This window comes from Aricia agestis, chromosome 4 (genome assembly GCF_905147365.1).
Source record: "Aricia agestis chromosome 4, ilAriAges1.1, whole genome shotgun sequence".
NCBI lineage: Eukaryota > Metazoa > Arthropoda > Insecta > Lepidoptera > Lycaenidae > Aricia > Aricia agestis.
The window spans coordinates 15,603,788-15,630,680 of NC_056409.1; the positions used below are offsets into that span (position 1 = coordinate 15,603,788).

Here is a 26,893-nt window from a genome sequence, read left to right on the forward strand (position 1 = left end):
TTTAGTATAAGGGGGTTTCGGGGGCGATAAAACGATCTAGCTAGGAATCATTTCTAGAAAATGTAATTTTCATCGGATACCGAGCAAAGCTCGGTCAAACAGCTACTTTTATTTATACAGGGTGTCAAAAGACCGCTTCCGATAACTTCGTGGGGTTATTATAGGGCATGAGATATATCCATTGGTGCAAGAAATTTTCATGTAATCGCCAGTTTTTAAAATAGTCAAAATTTTCAACACGCAATGTATAATGCGTGCAGTTAATGCGCGATAATATCGCCCGCCGCCGATGAATGAAACCCCGGGCCGAGCCGGCCCCCCCGCGCCGCCCGCGCCGAATACCGCGCGCGCGGCTCTGCGCTAGTCATGAGTTAAGACAAAACAGCTGATCGTGGTGTGCCCTATACCCTAGCCTGTAGGTAGTGAATAAACCACCAATATTGTAATGATTATTAAATTACAATAGTTTACACGATTTAACAAAATGTTACAATTTATTAATTACCGTTTCTCAGGTTTTTACTCAAAAATACTCAGTTTTTACTTCCGGCCAAAAAGGAAAAGAAATCATAATTCACATCCGATCATCATCCGATTTACACATCTGTAAAAATACATACACAGTTACCTACTGCACCTATCAATACCTATCAATGGAAAACATACGTGATAACATGTTCACTGACCTGTGATCAGCTGTCTGCTTTTATGAAATGCAGTTCGAACTGTGCTCCATGATCCATCTAACTCGATGTAGATTGCAGAGTTATTCAACACTTAACAAAAGTAATTACAGGAGACATTCCAATTCTTTAAACACTTTTTATTCCACTGTTTAAACCGCACTATCGTCTATCGACGACGATGTTCACCTGTTCCTTAAAGCATCGCACATTCATCGGACGTATCTTGTCACGGCCCGTTATTAATTACAAACATAAAAAAAATAGTTAATAATACACAAAACAAGCAATAATATGACAACATCTAAACGTAAAATTACAAAACTTAAACAAAAACGTCACAGTACCTACACCAGCACGGCGCGTGTTAGACAGCCGACTGAACAAAATTGAAGAAAAAACTTTGTAAAATAATAGGGATGTATCCCTGTGCAATGTGAATATTTTGAGTAATCGATAATTTTTTTATCGATAAATCGTATTAATTGTTTTACATACGAGTACGTATTGATTACTGTCAAACTAAAAATAAACAAATACCTACTCAATATTAAGAAAAGCGACAATAATTAAAAGTTATTTAATTAATTAGGTATTAAAGTATTTTAGACGCGCATAACGCGTACCACGGTATAACAATCACTTTATCACGGTAATGTAGGTATCGAATTTAAAAAAATGAGATGAGATCTACTAAATAATAGTTATAATTTTTATTACCTATTTAATGGTAATTTAAATATCGACTAAATAGTATTGAATTTATAGGGTACAACACTTAGATTGTCCTTGAAATGGATTAGCGACACGTGCGTCGGGCACCTGCACAGCGGCGCGCTTTGTCGGCGCCGCGATCAAAGCAAGCCGCCGCCGTTCGGTGTCCTTTGACTACTTCCGAAAGTCGATACACGACGAACATTATTTCAAAAATTAAAATAGATTTTTTAATTTAGTAGCCATTTGAGCATTGAGGTAATAGGTTGTTAGAGTTGTTAGGAGATAAGTTTGATTTTTTAACAATTACTTCAAGTATCAAAACGTGGTAGTATTGTGTAAAGTGTTAATAATTGATTATTATTTCAGTTGTAATAAAATACTTTGTGGTGTGATACATTTCGTTAACGAGAAGTTTTTTTGACGTTCTTGGTGGTGACTGGTCTTATTGCTTGGTGTTAAGGACTATTTTCAAAATGCATAAAGAAGTAAGAACACTTGAACTCAACATTTTTCACGTAAGTTAATTGCCAGTTTTATGTATGAGGTTTTTTCGTGTATCATCTGTTATTTCGATTGATAAGTGACGATTGCGGATAAACAGTTCATCCGCATAGGTTTCGTTACTTACGATGAACTTTTTAACTAGTCTAATAATCTTAGAAGTTTGCCATACTGTCGTAAGTTGTCACACATGCACAGACAGTTACTTACAGTTTTCTACATGAGCTACCATTAAACTCTTAACACTGCAAGTAGCTTAGATGAGAGGTCAGAGGTCAGAGTTCTAAGTTCCACGTCATGGTGACCTTCATGGGTTTGAAATTGAAAAGACATACATTAGGGTTTCTGTGTGTTCTGTCGTAAGTCGTAACTCGTAGTGTATCGTCATTCGTCGCATACGACCTTTCGACTTAGCGTGCGTAGGGCGGAGCTAACAGCTGATTAACGCGGTCAACGTTCTCGGGTATGTACTCGGAACACGAGAACGTTGACCGCGCGCTTGCAAATGCTTATTGGGGTAAAAATAATAAAATTTAAAAAAATATTTTAAAATATTTTTCTATGTGGTTTATTATCATGTTTAAAGGGTTTTAATTATAAAAAAATAAAGAATAAAAAATTAAAAAAAATTAAAAAAAAATTAAAAAAAAATACATATTCGTAATCAGAAAATGTAGTATAATCATACCCCAAAGTTATCGGAAGTGGTCTTATTACACCCTGTATGTATAGAAGATGTTACACAGATTATGTAGTTTGTGTTTTTTCGTCATACCATAAAAATACATTTCTTTAAAAACTTTAGATGGATGTGCCCATTTTCTACTTTAGGGGGTTTAAAATGGTTATTTTCGTTAAGGAACATCTTGACATTAAACAAAAATATGTAAATTCTCTTTTTTAGTTACACTTAACATTGTTATAAGTATACATATTCTTGCACTATCTTAATATATATATTTCTTGTGTGCGTGTGTATGTGACTGAACTCCTCCTAAACGACTGGACCAATTTTGATGAAATTTTTTGTGTGTGTTCGTGGAGATTCGAGAATGGTTTAGATTTACAGTTTGGTCTACTGGAAAATGTTTTTTCAATTAATTTCTTATTTATAAGGAGTTGTTGATTTTGGAATGTTTTACATTAGATCCGGCGGACGGCGCTATCATCGCATTCAATATTATTCTATTTCAATTTTAGTTTGTCCTGACAGATGGTGCTACGATTAATTTGAAAAAAATTTTGTTATTCAATTCATGTGCTGATTAAAATATTAAATAAATAACACATAGGCTACAATTTTAACCGACTTTCAAAATGGGGGAGGTGTTATGTTCGTTTTCTTATATTCAACGATTAGGTACTCCGCCGTTTGTTAACCGATTTTCAAAATTTTTCTTTTGGTATATAGGTTATCATTCCAATTTGGTATTATATTCAGAAAAGTGGTGATCTGATGAAGGATCCATAAGTAATCGAGGGAACTCCTCAAAACTTATAGGGAAACATATGGTGACTTCGGTTTCGTGAGAAGTATTCTAAGCATATGCTACCAACAAGTAAGATTTTGCACCGAGATATACCTGGTATACCGTGGTTCGGAAGGTGCTGAGAGAATTCCTGATTCTTTATAGATACAAGTTTGGGAGTTTCGGCGTTGTTTTAAGAACAGAAAGCATATGCTACTATGCAAATTACATTCTTCATCATCATCATCATCATCATCACTACCATATTATACCATTTCATAGTCTTTTAGATCGAGACTCGAGTTTGTCAAGCGATAATTAAAAAAAATCTATATCTACCTAATATTATAAACCTGAAGAGTATGTTTGCTTGAACGCGTCAATCTCAGAAACTACAGGTCCGATTTAAAAACTTATCTCAGTGTTAGATAGATCATTTATCGAGTAAGACTCATCATTTTATCGAGAAGGTTATATTATATTATTACTCTAAGACTAATACGACAGAAGAAACTCAGGAAAATGTGGGAAAAACGGGGGAAATATTTTTTATGGGAAAATGTACCTACGGATTCTGTAAAATTTCTAATTTACGCGGGCGAAGCCGCGCGGGCCATCTAGTTCTTGTATAAAATTTGTATCCCTGCATTTGGAAAATAATGGTCCGTCCGACGCACCTTACTTATTTATACCTGGGAGAGCCATGCTTCGGCACGAATGGGCCGGCTCGACCGGAGAAATACCACGTTCTCACAGAAAACCGGCGTGAAACAGCGCTTGCGCTGTGTTTTGCCGAGTGAGTAATTTTCATCGGATACCGAGCAAATATGTATCTCCCCTTTCTAACATATATTATATATTATAACCCACAGGACGCCCGGGTGTCCTGTGGGTTATTGAAGAGGGGGGTTGCCGTTCCTTAGCGTCGTATATTTTTCGAGATATTTACAATGCGCACACTTACACGCTGCGCACACTTGACCCACATGACCATACTATGTTATATAATAAAATTTGAGTCGGCGGCCCAAACCAAGCAAAAAATAAAAAAATAAAAATATTTTGTTAACTTCTAATAATGCCTGTTATTGAAATAAATCAGTAATATCCATTAGAAATTGTATTATAGTGAACAAAATCTATACAAGATTACAATATTATTATTATTATTAAAACATACCAATTTCCACTTGAGGGAAACAATATTTGTTACTCGCACTTGGCCGATTATTTATTTGTTTTTTTTTTACTAATAAAATACGTGAAGATCGGCAAGAGACAGGTATAGCGATGATGCTATTGATTATGTTCAAGTAAAATAATCGGCCAAGTGCGATTCGGACTCGCGCACGAAGAGTTCCGTACCGCAAAAATAGGCCCGTTTTTACCTTTTAGTAAATAGCAAAGCAATAGCAAAAGCTTCAATCTCAAAAGACTTAAAATTATTTACAGAATGCATGGAATTGACTTACTTATATTCCATGCAACTTAAAAAAAATCTAAGTGTAATACTGTAGTAGGTCAAACTTCTTTAGACATTCTAATGCTTTTTTATCCCAATTATTATTATTAATAGTTCTTGGACTCGGATGTGGTAAATAATGGACCTAAAAAAAGCAATCATGGTATGATCATAATTTTAAAAGTACAATACGATAGTTTCTAAAAATTGCAATAAATTCATCAAATCTTATGTAAATTATATACAATGTGTCCCGATTTTCTTATGAAGTGTAGGTCACATTATATGAAGTCAGACAAATGGCATATTTTAGTGGCAAATTGGCTTTCAAATATATTTTTTTCTCCAACTTTTGAAAAAAAAAAATTTTTCGATTTTCTTATCAAGTATAGGTCAGATTAGTATGAACTAATCTGGCCTATACTTAATAAGAAAATCATTATAACAAAGTTCGTTACAGCAAAGCAATAGCACGTAGCATGCTGTTACACGAAAATTTGCATGTAAATGAAATTAATAGAAAATAGCATTAATTTCCATTACTAATCAGAGCTGTGCACAACTATTACTGTGCGGCCGGGAATGAATCTAATTCTACGGTTCGCATCATATTCGTGCGCAGTGCGCACGCCACTTTCGCGTTGCAGACGCAGCTCCCGCATCGCGTCCCGCGTTAGGAAACATCACTAACGGCCGTTCCCAATATTTGATCTATCTCTGGTTTTGCCCTACTAGAGATAGGAATAGCTCACATTAGACGTTTAGAGACATATATTTTATGTCAATTGTGAGCTATTCCTATCTCTAGTAGGGCAAAACCAGAGATAGATCAAATATTGGGTACGGCCGTTAGGGGAACATACTCATACTATCACAAACTGACCAGTTTTTTAAGATTTTTTGACCCCTTCAAGTTTTCACGTGGTATTGACAATAATGATTTTTTGAAGATAGGCAGAACATTATGAATAACGAAATACTCCATGTTCGTGTCAGCTAAAGGCTGGAAATCATATTATAAGTTACTTCGTTCCTCGAACTATGAATTAAATCTTACATTAAATACATCAAATAATATATTTTATGCAAATTTTCGAGCAGATCAGACTATATTTTAAGGAAGGGAACAAATATAATCACCAACAAAAAATGCTCTGATACCCTAAACTTGTTTACCAAAAAAATGGTATTGGTGTTGGCGTAGGTGTTGGTGTTTATGTTGGCGTTGGTGCTGGTGTTTCTGTTTGTGTTGGTGTTTATGTTTGTGTTTATGTTTGTGTTGGCGTTAATGTTGGTGTTTGTGTTTGTATTGGTGTTGGTGTTGTTGTTAGTGTTGGTGTTGACAATGGTGTTGGAGTTGGTGTTTGGGTTTGTGTTGCTGTTTGTGTTTGTTTTGGTGTTTGTGTTGGTACTGGTGTTTGTGTTTGTATTGGCGTTAGTGTTGACGTTGGAGTTTGTGTTGGTGATTGTGTTGATGTCTGCGTTGGTGTTTGCGTTGGTGTATGCGTTGGTGTTAGCATTGGCGTTGGCATTGGTGCTGGTGTTGGTGTTGGCAATGGCGTTAGTGTTTGTGTTAGGGTTCGTGCTGGTGATTGAGTTAGTATTTGTGTTGGTGTTTGTGTATACGTTGGTGTTGGCATTGGCGTTGGGATTGGTGCTGGTGTTGGTGTTGGAATTGACGTTGGTGTTGGTGTTAGCTTTGGCGTTGGCATTAGCGTTAGGATTGGTGCTGGTGTTGGTGTTAGTGTTTGTTATTGAGTTGGTGTTTGTGTTGTTGTTTACGTTGGTGTTGGCATTGGCTAAAGCTAAATACTACGTGGACGAAGTCGCGGGCAACAGCTGCTAGTTATTAATAACAGTTCTTGGACTCGGATGTGGTAAATAATGGATCTAAAAAAAGTAATCGTGGTATGATAAATGATCAAACGAACTTACCAAGTGAAGTTCGATCATTATTATATGAGTCGCTTCATTCGAAGATATATTAATTAACCAGGTAGTACCTTTACTTATTTGCTTGGCAATCGCGTTTTTTTAAAGACTTATCATGTGGGTACATGATAAAAAAATAACGTCGGTCACTCGCCCATCAGCGCTCCTCATTATGTTTAGAGAGAGGTATCAGTTTCTTTGGGTACTGCAGCAAACACAGTTTCGTGCAGACTGGATGGGAGGGAGATTATATCTTCGAATGAAGCGACTCATATAATAATGATCGAACTTCACTTGGTAAGTTCGTTTGATCATTTATTATATTTCTTCGCTATAATAAATGATCTATAAATATATTGTATTGAATGAATCAATACAATATATTTATATACATTATGAATAGTAATCATTATATTCGAGAAATAATTTAACATTATGCCCATAAATAATAATAATAGTCAATGGAAACAAAACTTAAGGGACCTCTATGGTTTGTGATTTAAATGATTACGTACTGGGATCATGGTAAGTATATAACTGATTCAGCGAAACTTTGTTCATCGATAAAATTATGGCTAAGGAAAGTAGCAAAAGTATTGGAGTCACTAGTCCTGCCTGTCGAATGTAGTCTTACTAATCGTGTCAGTCCCCGTGTCGACGCTCGATGTCCTGCTTTGTCCAGCGGCTAACCGACTGGGAGGTGGCTGGTCTGTGCAGAGCGTTAAACGTTGGCTAAAATGTTCTTATTAAAAACCCGTATCGTAGCATTATCCTATTGAAAATAATCTTGAATAACCATCGCAGGGCATAATATTATGCTAACTTCTTCTTTAAAAAAGATTTACATAATTTAATAACATCCGATGACGCCCGGGAGTTGGTGTCTTTGTAATATTAATTTCAATACCGCTAATTTTTTTATTTTGCCGTGTTTTATTAGGCAGAAAGTATTAAGTCAATGACCAGTATTCAATAGATGCAGAAAACAAGAAAAACAAATAATGTATTAGTGACGTTTTCAAGATCTTAATCGGTATTAGTAAGTATAACAATTTTTAAATGTGACTTTTAACAAAAAGTAGATCCCAGGTATTATACTATCTGGTATGGGCTAAGATTTTTACTGGAATGCTTTTTTCAAAAGACGCTTCACACATTTTTCTGAGCCAATGTCACCAACCAATAATGTCAACATTGTTTATAAACAATGACAGCACACAGAGGTGGCTGTAGAAAATATCGTATTACAGACTACGTCCATTGTCAAATTGGTTGGCTAAGGTTCCGATGGAGCGGACGATGATCTCTTTAATAAGTTTAATAATAACAAATGAAATTGAAGAGAGAGAATTTATCTAAATTCTAAGTCGATTAGTCGATAGAGTATTTTAGAATATTATTATGTAAATTACATTTTTATAAGAGGGAATCATTAGGGCAGCGAAAGCCAGTACCGGAAAAAACGAATATGCAATTCATCGGCTAATAATTTTCTCAAACATTTTAATATAAATGGGAAAGGTGGGAACGCGTAAAGTAGAAATACTGCCTGTTTACAATAAAGGGGTCTACTGCTATAACTGCGTCCGGCTCCGTGGTCGTCGATAATATTGTGATTATTGCATAATATGATTGAAAGTCGAGAATATTGTGTTCTCGGTCCACCAGGCAAAATATTTTACCAATTATTATTCTAGAATAAGTGAGATTCTGCTATCGTATTTATCATTGCATTTATTAATAACAACATCACGACGACCTCTGTGGCTCAGTGGTGAGCGCGTTGGTAGCTCAAGCCGGGGGTCGTGGGTTCGAGTCCCGCCGACGGAACAAAAAGTTTTCAAAGTTCCTGGGTCATGGATGTGTATTAAATATGTGTATCATATAATACAAATCTTAAATATATGTATAGTATAAAAGTATTAAATATATTTCCGTTGTCTGGTACCTGTAACACAAGTCCTTCAGGTACTTACCACAGGGCCAGACTGACGTGGTGTGAAGCGTCCATAGATATTATTATTATTATTATTATTTAGCATTATTAAAAATTTAAATCGCAGTAGCTTATCTTAATCGTCTTTAGGATCATTTAAACCATAATCTGGCGAATCTGATGTCATTAGAATAATGTCAGTAGGAGCTCTGGATCTATCCGGATCTGGTCCGGTTTTGTCGGTGCCGGTATGTCAGAATCGACTGTTGGCACCTGGTTTAGGAGTGGGAAAGCTTCGGTTCATTTGTAACCTGATCGACCCTTATATCGGTCACATCTAGAGATGTTTCTCCGATTGTCTGGTCTAAGTGACCTAAAAAATATTGGGGTAGCTTAATTGCTCGTTATAATCGACTTATTTGTCGATAAATGTTACAAAAAAATATATATATTGAGGGTACAAAAAAAATATATTGAGGGTATATTGAACTATCATGTTACGTAGATATTAAGTAAGTTTCGTTATACACTCGCGGTGTATCCCGAGTCCCAACATTGGTGCACAATTTATCTTATATATAAATATGGATTTCCAAATGTGTTAGTCGCGCTAAAACTCGAAAACGGCTGAACGGATTGGGCTGATTTTAGTCTTAAAATATTCGTAGAAGTTCAGGGAAGGTTTTAAAGTGACACGAAGTTCACCGGGACAGCTAGTTTAATAATAATAATTATATACCGTCAGACCTAATAATATAATATATTTAAAACAAAGGATGTGCGGTATGCATTGGTTGCTAAATGATAAGACTCGCAGTCAATCTAGTTATTAGTTCGAAATAATAATTGTATACAAACCGGCAAAGATAATATTATAATAATAAATATGTAGTTCTATTTATAGAACAAAAAACGCAGAAAACGCGCGGTAGTTGCTAATTTTTATTTTTTAAACATTGTTGGAGACTCGCAGTCAATCCATACATTATTTTGATTTATAAAATAACTTTATATATTTTAAATTTCAATAGTAATTAACTCGTAGTTATTCCCCCCGAACCAGCCAACTTATAGTTCTATTTATAGAACAGATAAAACATCGTCAGAAACTCGCAGTCTATTCCGATGCATATAGATTGTGTTTAGAGACTCGCAATCAATCCACACATTATGGCGGTTTATAAAATAATTTATATAAATGTTTAATTTAGATAGTAATTAACTCGTAGTTAATCTCTCCGAACCAGCCAACATATAGGTGGTTCTATTTATAGAACATATAAAACATCGTCAGAGACTTGCAGTCAATTCCGATGCATTTAGATTGTGTTTAGAGACTCGCGGTCAATCCACACATTATGGCGGTTTATTAAATAACTTAAAATAATTAAATAATTGCAGTAATTAACTTGCAGTTATTCTGCCCATTCGGGCAAACATAATATAATTATAATTATATTTAAAGAACAGGCAAAACATCGTCAGAGACTCGCAGTCAATTCTGATGATGATCTATATGATATTGTGCATATGGAAGGACTCGCGGTCCAAAGTCCAAACACACTGTACTTATTGACTCACAGTCGCAGTACATGCCGGTTGATTAAATAATTGCAGTAATTAACTTTTAGTTGCTACCCCCAATCCGGCAAACATAAGATAATTCTATTTATAGACCAGATAAAACATACATATTTACATTTTATAATACACACAAGACTCGCAGTCCAAACACACTGTACTTATTGACAAGTAGTCGCAGTACAAGCCGGTTAATCTATACTAATATTATAAATGCGAAAGTATCTCTGTCTGTCTGTCTGTCTGTCTTGCTTTCACGCCAAAACTACTGAACCGATTGCAATGAAATTTTGTACACAGTTATTCTAGAGTCTGAGAAAGGACATAGGCTACATTTTGATGTGGGAAAATATCTTATTTCCATGAAAATATCGATGAAAATGAATTCGCATTGCGCGTGGCCAGCGCTCATCCCGGGGGTCCTGGGTTCGAGTCCCGCAGGCGGAACAAAAAGTTTTCAATGTTCCTGGGTCTTGGATGTGTATTAAAATAAAATTTCAAAAATCTTAAACATATTTTATGTATAATATTATAAAAAATCCAGAAATATATCGATGCAATGAACATTTAAGTTCTAATACGATTCAACAGATGGCGTTTTAATTTTTACTTTATTGTAACATAGAACTAATCATACTTATTAGTTAGTATGTTTTTGTTTATAGTTTTTAATACGTTAGAATATTATCTATACTAATATTATAAATGCGAAAGTATCTCTGTCTGTCTGTCTCGCTTTCACGCCAAAACTACTGAACCGATAGTAATGAAATTTTGTCACAGATAGTCTAAAGCCTGAGAAAGGACATAGGCTACTTTTTAACTGGAAAAAGGGGTTGTAAGGGGGTGAAAATGCGTATATTTGGTCAAATTAAGTTAGTTCCAAAAACTTAAAACAGATGGCGCCAAGAGTCCCCTAGATCGCGCTATTGCTTGCTCATGCGTATTTCTATAAGAGGTGGTACCATATTGAGCTAGATTTTTCGATTCTTTCGATTGTTATACACGTTATTAACTAATAACTCACCTACCAACTTAGACATCAAATTCAAAAACAACAGCGCCAAAACTACTGAACCGATTGCAATGAAATTTTGTACACAGATAGTCTAAAGTTTGAGAAAGGACATAGTCTACTGCTTACTGGAAAAAGGGGTTGTAAGGGGGTGTTTATGCGTAAATTTGTTCAAATTAAGTTAGTTCCAAAAACTGGAACAGATAGCGATAAGAGTCGCCTAGATTGCGCTATCGCTTGCTCATATGTATTTCTATAAGAGGTGGTACCTACTGATGTTGAATTAATATTTCGATTGTTATACATGTTACTAGCTGTTGCCCGCGACTTCGTCCGCGTGGACTTCAGTTTATAGCGCGCGATGTCAACAAAATTGGTGTCAAAAGCTTTTATAAAAAAACCCTGGTACCCTTTAAATCAATACAGCTGTGCAGTGTGCACACAATACGTATTTAATTTTTTTATATTAAACTTTATATTTTATGCCAAATTTTAAAGCTTATTATCATTGATAGATTTAAGGTTACGTCACTGCACAGATAAAGTACTGAGTTATTTAATACCGTAGAATAGATATAACAATCGAAAAAAATCGAAACTTAAATGTAAGATGATACCACGTCTTATAGAAAGACTTTTGAGCAAGCGTCAGCGCGATGTAGAAGACGCACGGCGCCATCTATTATGAATTGTTGGAACTAACTTAATTTGAACAAATTTACGCATTTTCACCCCCTTACAACCCTTTTTTCCAGTAAAAAAGTAGCCTATGTCCTTTCTCAGGCTTTAGACTATCTGTATACAAAATTTCATTACAATCGGTTCGGAAGTTTTGGCGTTTGGCGTGAAAGCGAGACTGACAGACATACAGACAGACAGACAGACAGAGATACTTTTGGCGTTTGGCGTGAAAGCGAGACTGACAGACAGACAGACAGACAGAGATACTTTCGCATTTATAATATTAATATAGATTATGTGCACACTGCATAGCTGTTTTTGGGTATTTTGATTAATTAAGGGCCGCGCTACACCGGAAGCACTTACCAGGGTTTTAAAAAGTTTTTAAATTTGACACAAATTTTGTTGACACCGCGCGCTATAAACTAAAGTCCACGCAGACGATGTCGCGGGCAACAGCGAGTTATGAATAAAAACAATATTATATAGTAAAGTAGGTATGATTACTGATTAGTTCTGTTACAATAATAAAGTAAAAATTTAAACGCCATCTGTTTTCATATATTAGAATTAAAATGTTGATTGCATTGATATATTTTCTGGATGGAATATAGGCCAACACGGTACACTCGAATTCCTTTATTTTAGAGCGCCTTCTGTTGTCAACTTGTCACATATATTAGAAATGCAGTAGGAGTTCTATAAGATAAGATAGATTGATTATTATTATACCAAGTGATTATATTATTAAACATAATATTCTAACGTATTAAAAACTATAAACAAAAACATACTAACTAATAAGTATGATTAGTTCTATGTTACAATAAAGTAAAAAATAAAACGCCATCTGTTGAATCGTATTAGAACTAAAATGTTCATTGCATCGATATATTTCTGGATTTTTTATAATCTCTAAATAGTATAAAACAAAGTCGCTTTCCGCTGTCTGTATGTGTGTATGTATGCTTAGATCTTTAAAACTACTCAACGGATTTTGATGCGGTTTTTTTAATAGATTGAGTGTTTCAAGAGGAAGGTTTATATGTATAACATATGCATAATATGGTAGAGAAACACTGATAATTTTAGAGGTTTCTAATGTTATGTCGTAAATAAATTCATTTTTTTGCGTTTATATTGCAAACGCTGGCTAAACCCTACGAGATAGATCAAAATAATGTACTACAGTATTGTACACCTTAATTAGGTAAACAAAAAAGTCCGCGATGGTATATGTCTATTTCTTAGGGATAACTCACAATAGCCATTTTTGTTCTTTACTTTTTACGAAAAATAATGGCTTATTTACGAAGCGATTTTAACAATTTACAACATTAACCCTTATCCAAATAAACATGTTTGGAAGCTAAGACATTAAATGTAGATTATAATTGTCTTTTACACTATACAATTTCGATCAATACTTTAGAAGTTTTCAAACGTATAAACTTACGCGGAATCAAAAAATATGTCGCGCGGCGGCGGCCGAGGGACATAGCGGTTACGGCAGAACCGGCCGGGGGCTCTCATAAGCTTCGGGCTTATGTTATTGTAGTAGATAGTGTATTTCGTCATTGTGTGGTTGTGCAGACGGTAACGCAGAGGAGCAACCACAGCGCTTTCTTTCAGATATTCATTGTTTCTGGTTCTTTGGTTTCTGAATTGTCGATAAAAATATATTTGACTTGCGTTAGAAAAACGGACTTTTGTTTTTGCTTTGCGATTGGGTTATTTGTTGCTTAGGTCGTAGTACAGTGAATGCCAAAAGAGCACGTTCAGCAAGAGATGAAGAATCGTCAACGGAACGTGAGACTCGCCTCAGCCAGAATAGTGATAGAAATCGGATACAGAGAGAAAGAGAATCGTCTGTAGAGCGTGAGGCTCGCCTGTCGGAAAAATGATAGAATTCGGATACAGAGAGAAAGAGAATCGTCTGTAGAGCGTGAGGCTCGCCTCAGTCGGAAAAATGATAGAATTCGGATACAGAGAGAAAGAGAATCATCTGTAGAGCGTGAGGCTCGCCTCAGCCAGAATAGGGATAGGCATCGAATACAGAGAGCAAGAAAATCATCCGCACAGACACATAGCAACACCGAACAAAACGAACAACCAAACAGCCACAGACCCGAGAGAGTAACTAATTCATGGGTAAATAAAGAAAATTCTGCCAATTTTTGCGAAACTTTTATCGTTTACGCAGCACAATAGGAAAAATCACCCGATTTTGAAACATTATTTTTCGTCATTGTGTGGTTGTGCAGACGGTAACGCAGAGGAGCAACCACAGCGCTTTCTTTCAGATATTCATTGTTTCTGGTTCTTTGGTTTCTGAATTGTCGATAAAAATATATTTGACTTGCGTTAGAAAAACGGACTTTTGTTTTTGCTTTGCGATTGGGTTATTTGTTGCTTAGGTCGTAGTACAGTGAATGCCAAAAGAGCACGTTCAGCAAGAGATGAAGAATCGTCAACGGAACGTGAGACTCGCCTCAGCCAGAATAGTGATAGAAATCGGATACAGAGAGAAAGAGAATCGTCTGTAGAGCGTGAGGCTCGCCTGTCGGAAAAATGATAGAATTCGGATACAGAGAGAAAGAGAATCGTCTGTAGAGCGTGAGGCTCGCCTCAGTCGGAAAAATGATAGAATTCGGATACAGAGAGAAAGAGAATCATCTGTAGAGCGTGAGGCTCGCCTCAGCCAGAATAGGGATAGGCATCGAATACAGAGAGCAAGAAAATCATCCGCACAGACACATAGCAACACCGAACAAAACGAACAACCAAACAGCCACAGACCCGAGAGAGTAACTAATTCATGGGTAAATAAAGAAAATTCTGCCAATTTTTGCGAAACTTTTATCGTTTACGCAGCACAATAGGAAAAATCACCCGATTTTGAAACATTCTTCATTGGTGCTCCGCTTCTATTGGTCTTAGCGTGATAATATATTATAGGCTACATCCTACTAATATTATAAAGGCGAAAGTTTGTTTGGATGTATGGATGTGTGGATGTATGGATGTTTGTTACTCTTTCACGCAAAAACTATTGAACGGATTTTAATGAAACTTTACAATAATATGGCTTATACATCAGAATAACACATAGGCTACAATTTTAACCGACTTTCAAAATGGGGGAGGTGTTATGTTCGTTTTCTTATATTCAACGATTACTCCGCCGTATGTTACCCGATTTTTATATTCACAAAAGTGGTGATCTGATGAAGGATCCATAAGTAATCGAGGGAACTCCTCAAAACTTATAGGGAAACGTGTGGTGACTTCGGTTACGTGAGAAGTATTCTAAGCATATGCTACCAACAAGTAAGATTTTGCACCGAGATATACCTGGTATACCGTGGTTCGGAAGGTGCTGAGAGAACTCTTGATTCTTTATAGATACAAGTTTGGGAGTTTCGGCGTTGTTTTAAGAACAGGAACCATATGCTACTATGCAAATTACATTCATCATCATCATCATCATCATCATCATCACTACCATATTATACCATTTCATAGTCTTTTAGATCGAGACTCGAGTTTGTCAAGCGATAATTAAAAAAAATCTTTATTTTATGTCTAAAAATAGTTTGACGACCTCTGTGGCTCAGTGGTGAGCGCGTTGGTAGCTCAAGCCGGAGGTTGCGGGTTCAAATCCCGCCGACGGAACAAAAAGTTTTCAAAGTTCCTGGGTCATGGATGTGTATTAAATATGTGTATCATATAATAAAAATCTTAAATATATGTATAGTATAAAAGTATTAAATATATTTCCGTTGTCTGGTACCTGTAACACAAGTCCATCAGGTACTTACTAATATAACAACATTGAAGAGTATGTTTGCTTGAACGCGTCAATCTCAGGAACTACAGGTCCGATTTAAAAACTTATCTCAGTGTTAGATTGATCATTTATCGAGTAAGACTATAGGCTATATTATATAATATATTATCACGCTAAGACTAATACGACCGAAGAAACTCAGGAAAATGCGGGAAAAACGGGGAAAATATTTTTTTATGGGAAAATGTACGGTTTCTGTAAAATTCCTAATTTACGCGGGCGAAGCCGCGCGGGACATCTAGTATTATACATAAAATATGTTTGAGATTTTTGAAATTTCATTTTAATACACATCCAAGACCTAGGAACATTGAAAACTTTTTGTTCCGCCTGCGGGACTCGAACCCAGGACCCCCGGGATGAGCGCTGGCCACGCGCAATGCGAATTCATTTTCATCGATATTTTCATGGAAATAAGATATTTTCCCACATCAAAATGTAGCCTATGTCCTTTCTCAGACTCTAGAATAACTGTATACAAAATTTCATTGCAATCGGTTCAGTAGTTTTGGCGTGAAAGCAAGACAGACAGACAGACAGACAGACAGACAGACAGAGATATTTTCGCATTTATAATATTAGTATGGATTAATTAACTCACGTACCAACATAGATATGAGAAACAACAGTCTACCAATAATAAATACTAAATAGTTTATGGGTATTGACTATTGGGCAAAGCTAAAGTTGTGTAATGCATTATGCAGCTAAGTTGTGTAGCGCTAAATAAGCTTTAGGTATAAAAAAGTTTAATTTAAAAAAAAAAACATTATGTGCACACTACACGTCTGTTTTGGGTATTTTGATTTAAGGGGTACCAGGGTTTTAAAAAGCTTTTGACACCAATTTTATTGACACCGCGCGCTATAAACTGAAGTCCACGCGGACGAGGTCGCGGGCAACAGCTAGTATTGAATATAATTGGCTCGTCTTGGCCTTGGCAGTGCCTACCGTGCAATAGTACTTACATGTATTTTCTTGTTACACGATTAAATAACACTTACTTTAATTACTAACAACACTGACTCTAGTCAACACTGATTCAAATAATATCTTAATAATAACCAATTTTCTTCTGAGCGTTGCGTTTTGGCATGGTTACTAATGGCGGCTCTCGACATAGGCGAACGCGTTGGCCAACGCGTCTGCAGACGCGTTGGCCCAATGTGTAGAACGGGCGTTCGCGCGTTGGCCAACGTCTAAATACCTACGGCCAACGCGCGAACGCCCGTTCTACACATTGGGCCAACGCGTCTGCAGACGCGTTCGCCTATGTCGAGAGCCGCCATATGTATGCGTGCTCGCGTTGCCTCGCGAAGAAAAGGAATGAGGAGCGCTGATGGGCGAGTGACCGACGTTATTTTTTTATCATGTACCCACATGATAAGTCTTTAAAAAAACGCGATTGCCAAGCAAATAAGTAAAGGTCCACGATCATAAAATATTCTTTCAAATTTATTGAATATGATTTTTTACTTTGTATTTATTTATTTGTAACATCAGCTTCTTATTTATTGCTTATTACTAAAAACAGGTTGCTTACCTAATTAAAAATTATAGAGCACAAACTAATTCCAAAGCAATCATGTTCATGAGGTCTTCGAAATCCATGATGATGGAGAACGAATCATCCGTGTAAAAGACGAGAGTAGGTAATCGACTACGACGTGTGGAGCTATGAATTGAATAATCTAAACAAATATTATATTTTCACCAACTTTTCAGCCATACATGCAAAATAAAAATGGAAAATGCAGATGTATTTCATTATCAACAAAGAAATTTTACTTTGATTTTTATGATTAATATGTAATATAATAAATTTACTAGATGACGACTGCAACTCCATTGTGCCATTACTCTTGCACAACGAAGTAACCGCGCGGGATTCGGGAACCGTACATTTTCCCGAGACAAAAAGTATCCTATGTCCAGTGGCGTAAATATAGGGCTGGCAAAATGCCACGGGCCCCGACCCAAATGGGCAAACATTTTTAAGTACATAATATTGTTTATTATAAACGTGACGATTTTTACTGATAGAGCCCCATCAATTTGCCACGGGCCCCGGATCTTATTGTTACGCCACTGTCTATGTCCTTTTTCGGGACTCTTAAGAATATAATATTATGGAGTAATCCATGCCATTTTTCAGCAAAATCTGTTCAGCAGTTTAGGCGTTAAGAGGTAACAGACAGACACACTCTCGCACTTATAATATTATTAGTAAATTAGTAATATCAGTAATTAGTAAGTATATTAGTATGATAATATTATAAATGCGAAAGTGAAAATTGAAGGCATTAGTAATAAATATTGAACCGACAATAATTTTATGTACTTATATCGTTTTTTTCAATTACAATGTATTATTATACATAAAACAATGACAATAAAAATAACTTGCACGTGATATTTTAGAAATATTCATGCGAGATTTAGATTTAAGCATGATTAATAATAATCGGCATGTTGATTTCGATACGTTTCCCAATTCCGTCTCAGAAACGAATAAAACGTTAATTCACGAATCCGAGATTGGGAATTTTTGCACCCTACAACACAGTACCTCGTACCGCCCATATTTTCCTTATTCAGAGCACTTTTTAACGTTTTCAACGTGTTTTCATTTTTAACTAGTAAACCGTATTTCACAGCTGATCGCACTCTGACACCCACGTGTTGTCTGAATCTGCCACTCGCCGCGCCACTAGAGATATTCAAGAGGCCTATAAAGGCGAAAGTTTGTTTGGATGTATGGATGTTTGTTACTCTTTCACGCAAAAACTACTGAACGGATTTTAATGAAACTTTACAATAATATAGCTTATACATCAGAATAACACATAGGCTACAATTTTAACTGACTTTCAAAATGGGGGAGGTGTTATGTTCGTTTTCTTATGTTCAACATTATATTTACAAAAGTGGTGATCTGATGAAGGAGCCATAAGTAATCAAGGGAACTCCTCAAAATTTATAGGGAAACATGTGGTGACTTCGGTTTTGTGAGAAGTATTCTAAGCATATGCTACAAACAAGTAAGATTTTGCACCGAGGTATACCTGGTATACGGTGGTTCGGAAAGTGCTGAGAGAACTCCTGATTCTTTATAGATACAAGTTTGGGAGTTTCGGCGTTGTTTTAAGAACGGAAAGCATATGCTACTATGCAAATTACATTCATCATCATCATCATCATCACTACCATAATATTATACCATGCATCGTCCCATGATTATGAGCCTTTTCATAGTCTTTTAGATCGAGGCTCGAGTTTGTCAAGCGATAATTTTAAAAATCTATACTTAATATTATAATTCTGCAGAGTATGTTTGCTTGAATGCGCTAATCTCAGGAACTACAGGTCCGATTTAAAAACTTATTTCAGTGTTAGATATCTCATTTTGATCGAGTAAGACTATAGGCTATATTATATTATCACGCTAAGACTAATACGACTGAAGAAACTCAGGAAAATATGGTAAAAACGGGGAAAATATTAGAAAGGATTTATCTCACAAATTACTGTAGCAATTTTTATAGCAATATTTGGCACATATATAGAGAAGACCACGTGAAAGGAGTATTTATAGGTATTTTTATTCGAAAATGTACGGTTTCTGTGAAATTCCTAATTTACGCGGGCGAAGCCGCGCGGGACATTTAGTATAATCATAATTTTAAAAGTACAATGTTTTTTAAAAGTCAATGTACAGATTTAAAATTTTACAACCGTGAGAGTGAGAAAAAATTTGAGAGCCAATTTGTCGATAAAATATGCCATCTAAGATCATGATTCATGACATTTAAGGATCGGACACCGGTGTCGGGACACATTGTATAATATTATTTGATATTTCCATATGGTTTGATGAATCTATACTAATATTATAATTGGGAAGAGTTTGTTTGTTTGTTTCAACGCGCTAATCTCAGGAACTACTGGTCCGATTTGAGTTAAGACTAATAGGGGCGAAGAAATAGAGAAAAGTGTGGAAAAAACGGGAGAAATTATTTGAAATGGCTTATTTGAACGCGCTAATCTCAAGAACTACAGCGGGGCTAAAATGGTCATTTTTAGCAATTCCTCTCAATCAATTCAGCAAATGAATTTTCAAACTGACAAATGTCAAATCAGTACAAAAATATAGAAATGAATTGCAAGGAGAGTTGCATTTTGCGATTTTATTTTTTTATGAAATAAGGGGGCAAACGAGCAAACGGGTCACCTGATGGAAAGCAACTTCCGTCGCCCATGGACACTCGCAGCATCAGAAGAGCTGCAGGTGCGTTGCCGGCCTTTTAAGAGGGAATAGGGTGATAGGGGAGGGTAGGGATGGGAAGGGAATTGGGGAAAGTAGGGAAGGGAATAGGGTAGGGGATTGGGCCTCCGGTAAACTCACTCACTCGGCGAAACACAGCGCTGTTTCACGCCGGTTTTCTGTGAGATATAGAAGAAAAAAAATATATATATAAATAGATTTAGATAGATTTAGATCTATAGATTTTATAAAAATGAATCATATTATGATTCATATCATGATTCTTCAAAGCGACCATTTTAGCCTCACTGGTCCGATTTGAAAAATTATTTCAGTGTTAGATAGCTTACTTATTGAAAAAGGCTATAAACTATATTTTATCACGCTAAGACTAATAGGAGCGAAGAAATAAAGGAAAGTCTTGAAAAAACGGGGGAAATTATTTGAAAGGGCTTATTTGAACACGCTAATCTCAGGAACTACTGGTCCGATTTGACGTGTGTGGCTCAGAGATGAGCGCGGTAATTAATCATACATGTATAATATTTTGACCATTATCAAATATTATATTTTTTGAAGAAACGGACTATATGGGCAAACTAGATGTTCCGCGCGGCTTCGCCTGCGTATGTTTGGAATATCACGGAAACCGTAAATTTTTCCGCAAAATAAGAAACCTATGTCCTTTCACGTGGTATATTCTTCATGTGTGCCAAATATCATAAAAATTGCTCCAGTACGTTCAAATAAGCCCTTTCAAATAATTTCCCCCGTTTTTTCCACACTTTCCTCTATGTCTTCGATCCTATTAGTCTTAACCCCAATTTTACCAACGTCTGTTAGTGTTAACAGCTTGTTATGTCATCTCTTTCATTCATAAGAAAAACGAAATAGGTAATGTGATACTAATTAGAGCGTTATTTTTAACAGTCGTTGGTGAAATTGGGGCTTAGCGTGATAAAAGATAGCCTATAGCCTTTCTCTATATCTAACACTGAAAGAATTTCTCAAATCGGACCAGTAGATTAGCGCGTCACATAAGCCATTTCAAATAATATCTCCCGTTTTTTCTACACTTTCCTCTATTTCTTCGCTAATATTAGTCTTAGCGCAATAAAATATAGCCTATAGCCTACCTCGATAAATAGGCTATCTAACACTGAAAGAATTTTTCAAATCGGGCCAGTAGTTCCTAAGATTAGCGCGTTCAAATAAGCCTTTTATTATAATTTTCCCCCGCTTTTTCCACACTTTCCTCTATTTCTTCGCTCTTATTAGTATTAGCGTGATAAAATATAGCCTATAGCCTTCCTCGATAAAATATGGGCTATCTAAGACTGAAAGAATTTTTCAAATCGGACCAGTAGTTCCTGAGATTAGCGCGTTCAAACAAACAAACAAACAAACTCTTCCCAATAGTATAGATTTTGGGACAGCTAATAGCTTTTTTTAAATAATACCCACAGAAACATAAAGGACATTGACCATTTTAGTATGGACCTCGGACCAAGTGGTGCCCAGCATTAAACCTACTGTACTGCATAATGTTCTTTGCGCTAATACTAGTCCGTAACCTAGAGCGCTTCAAAATCTATCCGAGGAGTATCGAGAAAAAAATATATTTATTTTATAATTTTTACATTGACAAAATCATTATACTACTGGTGATTTATTTAAAAAAAGACGACAGGGATTATAAGCAATAGATAATAATTAATCATTACCGATTGGTTTGATTAAACATATTACTTATTAATCTTTCATTTATTCGCTATCTATGAACATTTTATCTACATTGATGTGGATTCATTATTTTGTTGATTGATGTCATATCATACGACAAACATAATAAATCCATACAATATTATTATGTTTATCATAGTATGATTGACATCAATCAACAAAATAGTCAATCGTCATCCACATCATTGTCGATAATTGTAGATATGATTCATATCATAGTTCATATTATATTATGACAAACATAATAAATGATCCCCTATGTGGATGAGGATGACGATTGATTAGATTAATGCCTCATCTACGAGTTAATCTAATCAATCGTCATCCTCATCATTGTCGATAGTTATGTTATCCAAAAATAGAGCAGGGCGGCCCGCAACATCTTGGTGCCTACTGCCTAGCCCACTTTAAAAACCCTAGGCACTATCGTGGGCACAACTGCCGATTATTCACCCTTCACTGTATCACCTGGTGACCCGGCTTTCCAAAATAAATAGATGGGTCAACAGGTGATACAGATACGATAGTCCTAAATGAATAGCCGGGTCAAATCTATTAAACAGAATAAGGATTAGAAAAGCGCACAGCACACAACGGTTCACGTGAAGGGTGATGTTAGACTGCGAACGATGCGATATAACTAGAATAGCGACGTTGGAACCGGGCCCAGGAGGTAAAATATGTCACAGAATAGTATTTTTTATCGTAAGCATTAAAAATATATCAAATATCAACGCTTAAAACACTAAAATGCCATAAAATAAGTTTGTAGGTATTTTGTGATTCCGTGGATGTATTTTTTTTAATAATTTTTTTAAGTATCTATGTAAGGATAAAAATAAAAGTATACCCATACCTGGGCAGCACTTGGTCCAAAATGGTCAATTTCCTTTGTAGGTATTCTGTATTGCAATTTGCAAGTAGTACTAGGGCTTATTCCATCTTACTAAATTTAGACGTCTAAAATATTGATTCAGTAAATAATAGTCAAATGAAATAGCATTTAGAAAGTTAGGAATCTAATTAGTGTACTAAATCGAAAGAAGTTGGCTTCTGATTGGTGGAATCAGAAGCTTCTAACTAGTCACTTTTTAGGATTCTAATTAGGATGTCTAAATTTAGTAAGGTGTAATTAAGCCCTTTATGATAATATATTGGTCTACCAGAATCTGATGGCAAAAAATGGAAAAAAGAAATTGACGCTACCAATACTGGGGAAATTGGAGCAAAACATTTGATACTTTTTTTTTCCTTATTAGTGGCTGATTCTGTGCGTGATAAATGCAAATGTAAAAAAATGACCATTGATCATGGATATTTTTTTAAAATCTCCTATTCAAATTTTCCATGAGATTCTGATAGACCTTTAATTAGCCTTACACAGGTTAAAACACATACCTGAATAGAATGAAATGGTAAATATTTTTCTAAAGCTTTTTGTGCTCTAGTTTCACAAAATTTACCAATAGCCACTATGACTTTTACTTCATACAGTTTTATAACATCTATCAGTATGGGATCACAAATATTGTAAAGTGGCTGCATTTCAGAGACCTTTGAAATAAAAATGTTCATTTGTATTAGTGTCAATTAATCTACAAATTTACAATATATTTTAATTTTTGTCATTAATTATTAAAATTGTATTACTTTGAAATCTCCTGGTGTAATGTTTGAACCATTACTTCTCATCCACTGCTGATTTAAATAGTTGTAGACAAAAGAGGAAGCAAAAAATTTTTCGGGTGTACCACTCAAGTCTTTTATAAGTCCCCAAAAACGTTTACCACTTATCTAGAATAAAATGTTATAACTTTAGTTACATAGTACAGAAAATATTCTATCGTTTATTTAATAGTTCCTAAATATTTTAATTCATAATAAAACCTACCTCTGTTCTACTACATTCAAAGCCCTTAACAGGACGTTCTTTAATTTCATTCTGAGGTTTTCCTACAGGGCCTGATATTCCTAGCCAATCTCTCACAACAGTAACTTCCCCAAATGGCACCTGTGAGAAAACAATGATTTAAAAATAAATAAGTAATTTAAAAGACAGATTATTAACATTCCAATAATTTTGTATGACTTACCCCTGTCTGTGACATACCCCATGGCCCGGGATTCATACCAAAAAACATTATGTGCTTTTTGGTGCTACAGTACTTTTTGACATAGAGTTCAAAAGTAATTCTTGCATATTCAGTAGGATTATAAATACATTTTATATCGAGTGGCATATGCAGTTTAGACAAATATATATTTGCTTTATCAATTAGTTTTAAAAATTCTTCAACTATCTCACTTTTATGGTCTATCGGTGAATTGTTGCAAAAAAATACAGAAACAGTTTTCACATCCATACTTATAGGGAAGTAGTAATTATTATTGTAGAAGTTCAAGTTGTAAACAGGCTTAAATTTTATAAAATTTGCCTAATTATCTAATAAAACTTTCCAGCATCAATAATATGAAATAAGTACTTAAAAGTGTGAACAAATTATTAAAATCATAAATCATACACAAGCGCTAGTAGAGGGCTAGAGGCCATGTCACAGAACACATTTACTCCTGGCGGAGGGCCATGTCTGTTTTGTAGATAATAATATAACAGCAGTCAGTAGATATCGTACATAAGTTAGGAATATTTCAATATTATATACGTATGTATTGGAATAATTTATAAAATTATTAGGTACCTATTACAAATACATTTTAAATTTAAATTTGTGGAAGTGCAGTTTGTAAATACCAATTATTACCATGTAAATACACTTGACAGTTGACAGTCAACTTGACCACAGATTACTAGTATATAACTTGACTCAAACCAACGAATACTATAGGTAGGTACTCACAAGGAGACTCAAACTTGAGCTGTCATAAGTCATTCAAAGACGTCAACGGTCTACATTTGGCCACAGATTCTATTAAATTGAGAACTGTCAAAAATGCAAACAAAATTTTAGATTATTCAACAGATAATCTACTAAATTAGATTCCGTTTAGGTATAGGTACCTTGTTGTTTCACCCATAGACTTAATATTATATACTGACGTATAGACCACCTGACAACCCGAAAATGCGTGAGTCGTGACCATAGACATAATATATACTGTCGTAAAGACCACCTGACAACTCGAAAATGCGTGACCATTTTTGATCTGTCAATGTGTGCGTGTGCTAGTGATGTATATTTTACTATCGATAGTATAGTATTTTGCTATCGATAGTTTAGTCCGTTCGAGTTATTTTACCTGAGTTTCTATAAGAAATAAATAATATGCAACTTTGATAGATTTGTATTTCAAATTAGATATCATAAATTTTAATTGGCAAAAAAAGGTGACGATTGAAAAGTAGATACACATTTTCTTTTGGAATGATTTTTCAATCGTCGGATATGTTATGACATGAGGTTCTTATAGGGGTAAATAATTTACACTTAACACATTATAAAGTTACTTATTTATTACTCAGGTAAAATCTATCTGGTAAATCAGTCCTTACATTGAAAGTAAACAACACACATAATATATTATATTTTATTCTTAAATTAAATACATATTATAAAATATCATAATATTTTATTACAATTATTTTGAACCGACTTCCAAACAGGAAGCGTCTAGAAGTTCGCCTGTGGATATATTTTTATGTATGTTCAACGATTACTCCGCCGTTTATGAACCGATTTTCAAATTTTTTCTTTTGCTGTACATTGTATTGTTCCGAGTAGGTATCATGTTCACAAAAGTGGTGGTCTGGTGATGGAAACAATGAGAAATCGAAGTGACTCCTTGATATTCAAATGGGAACATATGGTCCCAGAAAACGTTCCAAATTTTTCGATTAATAAATTTAAAAAAGTAGTCAAAGAACGTTTTGTGCCAAAGCCAAAATGATTTCATAATTGATGGCACATCTTGGGAGTAGAATGCTGAATGACTGCTTGCAAGGCTACTTCTACATGACTTACAATTATTATGTATCTATCTATGTTTACATTGTATAATTTTTAGTTACAGCATTGTAAATTTTGTTTTAAAAGATAAATTTTTTTCTCACTTTTTTTGGTAAAAAGTGGGCGTGCGAGTTTCTTACGCCGGTTCTTCTCGTCGGCTTAGTTACCGAACCGGTGGTAGGCACCATGTATTCTGAAAATATATTTTATTTTAGATTTTTTAAAACACCAACTATAAGTATAGAAAACGTTAAGGACAGCTAAAATGAGTAAAATTATTATTTTTAAACAAAAAATTAAAACCGACTTCCAAGGCAATGACAATAGTAATATTATACTTAAATGAACTAAAAAGTATTAAATAATTCTTATTCTGTACTCAGTATTAATTCTGTTCTCAATCTTCATTATTTTGCAATCGGTACCAGCTAACCTAATCGCCAGTTCTCTGACAGAATAGGTATAACAGCAACTTATATACTTAGGACTGGTACCGACTTCAAAATTATGAAGATTGAGTACAGAATAAGGATTATTTAATACTTTTTAGTTCATATAAGTATAATCTTAAATGAACTAAAAAGCATTAATTGCTTATAATTGCTTATTTTTAATAATTGCTTCAGTAACAAGTGCAACAGTATGTCAAACTTACTGGCACAAATAAAGTTGGGATAGCTCCTTTAACCAAAATAGTATTTATTCTAATTTTTCTTTAAAAATTTTCAATGAAATGTTTGCCTACATATTGTTGAATTTTTCTTGGGATTCCAACCAACACGCCCAATTAATTTTAGCCATTTTCCTCTTATTAGAGGATCTTGAGGGAATCTGTAAAACAAATGATTATTATATATAAATATAAACCTTCCTCTAGTTTTAGAGTCACTCTATATTATAGTAGTTATATTATATTAGCTATATTATACTATACTATATTATATTAGTTAAAATAAGATAATATGTCCTTTTTAGTCCGGCCGCACATTTTCCGAATTTCTGATCACAAAAATTCGGACGCCCCGCCCCGCTCATACATGTTGACACGTCAGAAATTCTTTTAGTATGATGGGTCTACAACAAAATGTATGAAC

At 35.0% G+C, this 26,893-nt stretch overlaps 1 protein-coding gene across 1 annotated transcript; it reads right to left on the bottom strand.

The window, feature by feature from the left end:
• Window positions 1-4,803: 4,803 nt before the first annotated feature.
• LOC121725990 (single-strand selective monofunctional uracil DNA glycosylase) lies at window positions 4,804-24,263 on the bottom strand. The gene is made up of 5 exons (XM_042113208.1): window positions 23,928-24,263; window positions 23,726-23,845; window positions 23,485-23,628; window positions 23,233-23,388; window positions 4,804-4,977 (listed from the first exon to the last, which is right to left on the bottom strand). The coding sequence occupies exons 1-5, from the start codon at window positions 24,195-24,197 to the stop codon at window positions 4,870-4,872; spliced, it is 798 nt and encodes a 265-aa protein (XP_041969142.1). The 5' UTR covers window positions 24,198-24,263; the 3' UTR covers window positions 4,804-4,869.
• Window positions 24,264-26,893: the final 2,630 nt, after the last annotated feature.

Excerpts from the sequence above, each read along its gene's own strand:
- LOC121725990 (XM_042113208.1), bottom strand. The coding sequence starts at position 24,197 with ATGGATGTGAAAACTGTTTCTGTATTTTTTTGCAACAATTCACCGATA. Across the intron at positions 23,629-23,725 it reads TTGAATGTAGTAGAACAGAG|ATAAGTGGTAAACGTTTTTG; the intron begins GTAGGTTTTATT and ends ATTTTATTCTAG. Across the intron at positions 23,389-23,484 it reads TTACACCAGGAGATTTCAAA|GTCTCTGAAATGCAGCCACT; the intron begins GTAATACAATTT and ends TTTATTTCAAAG.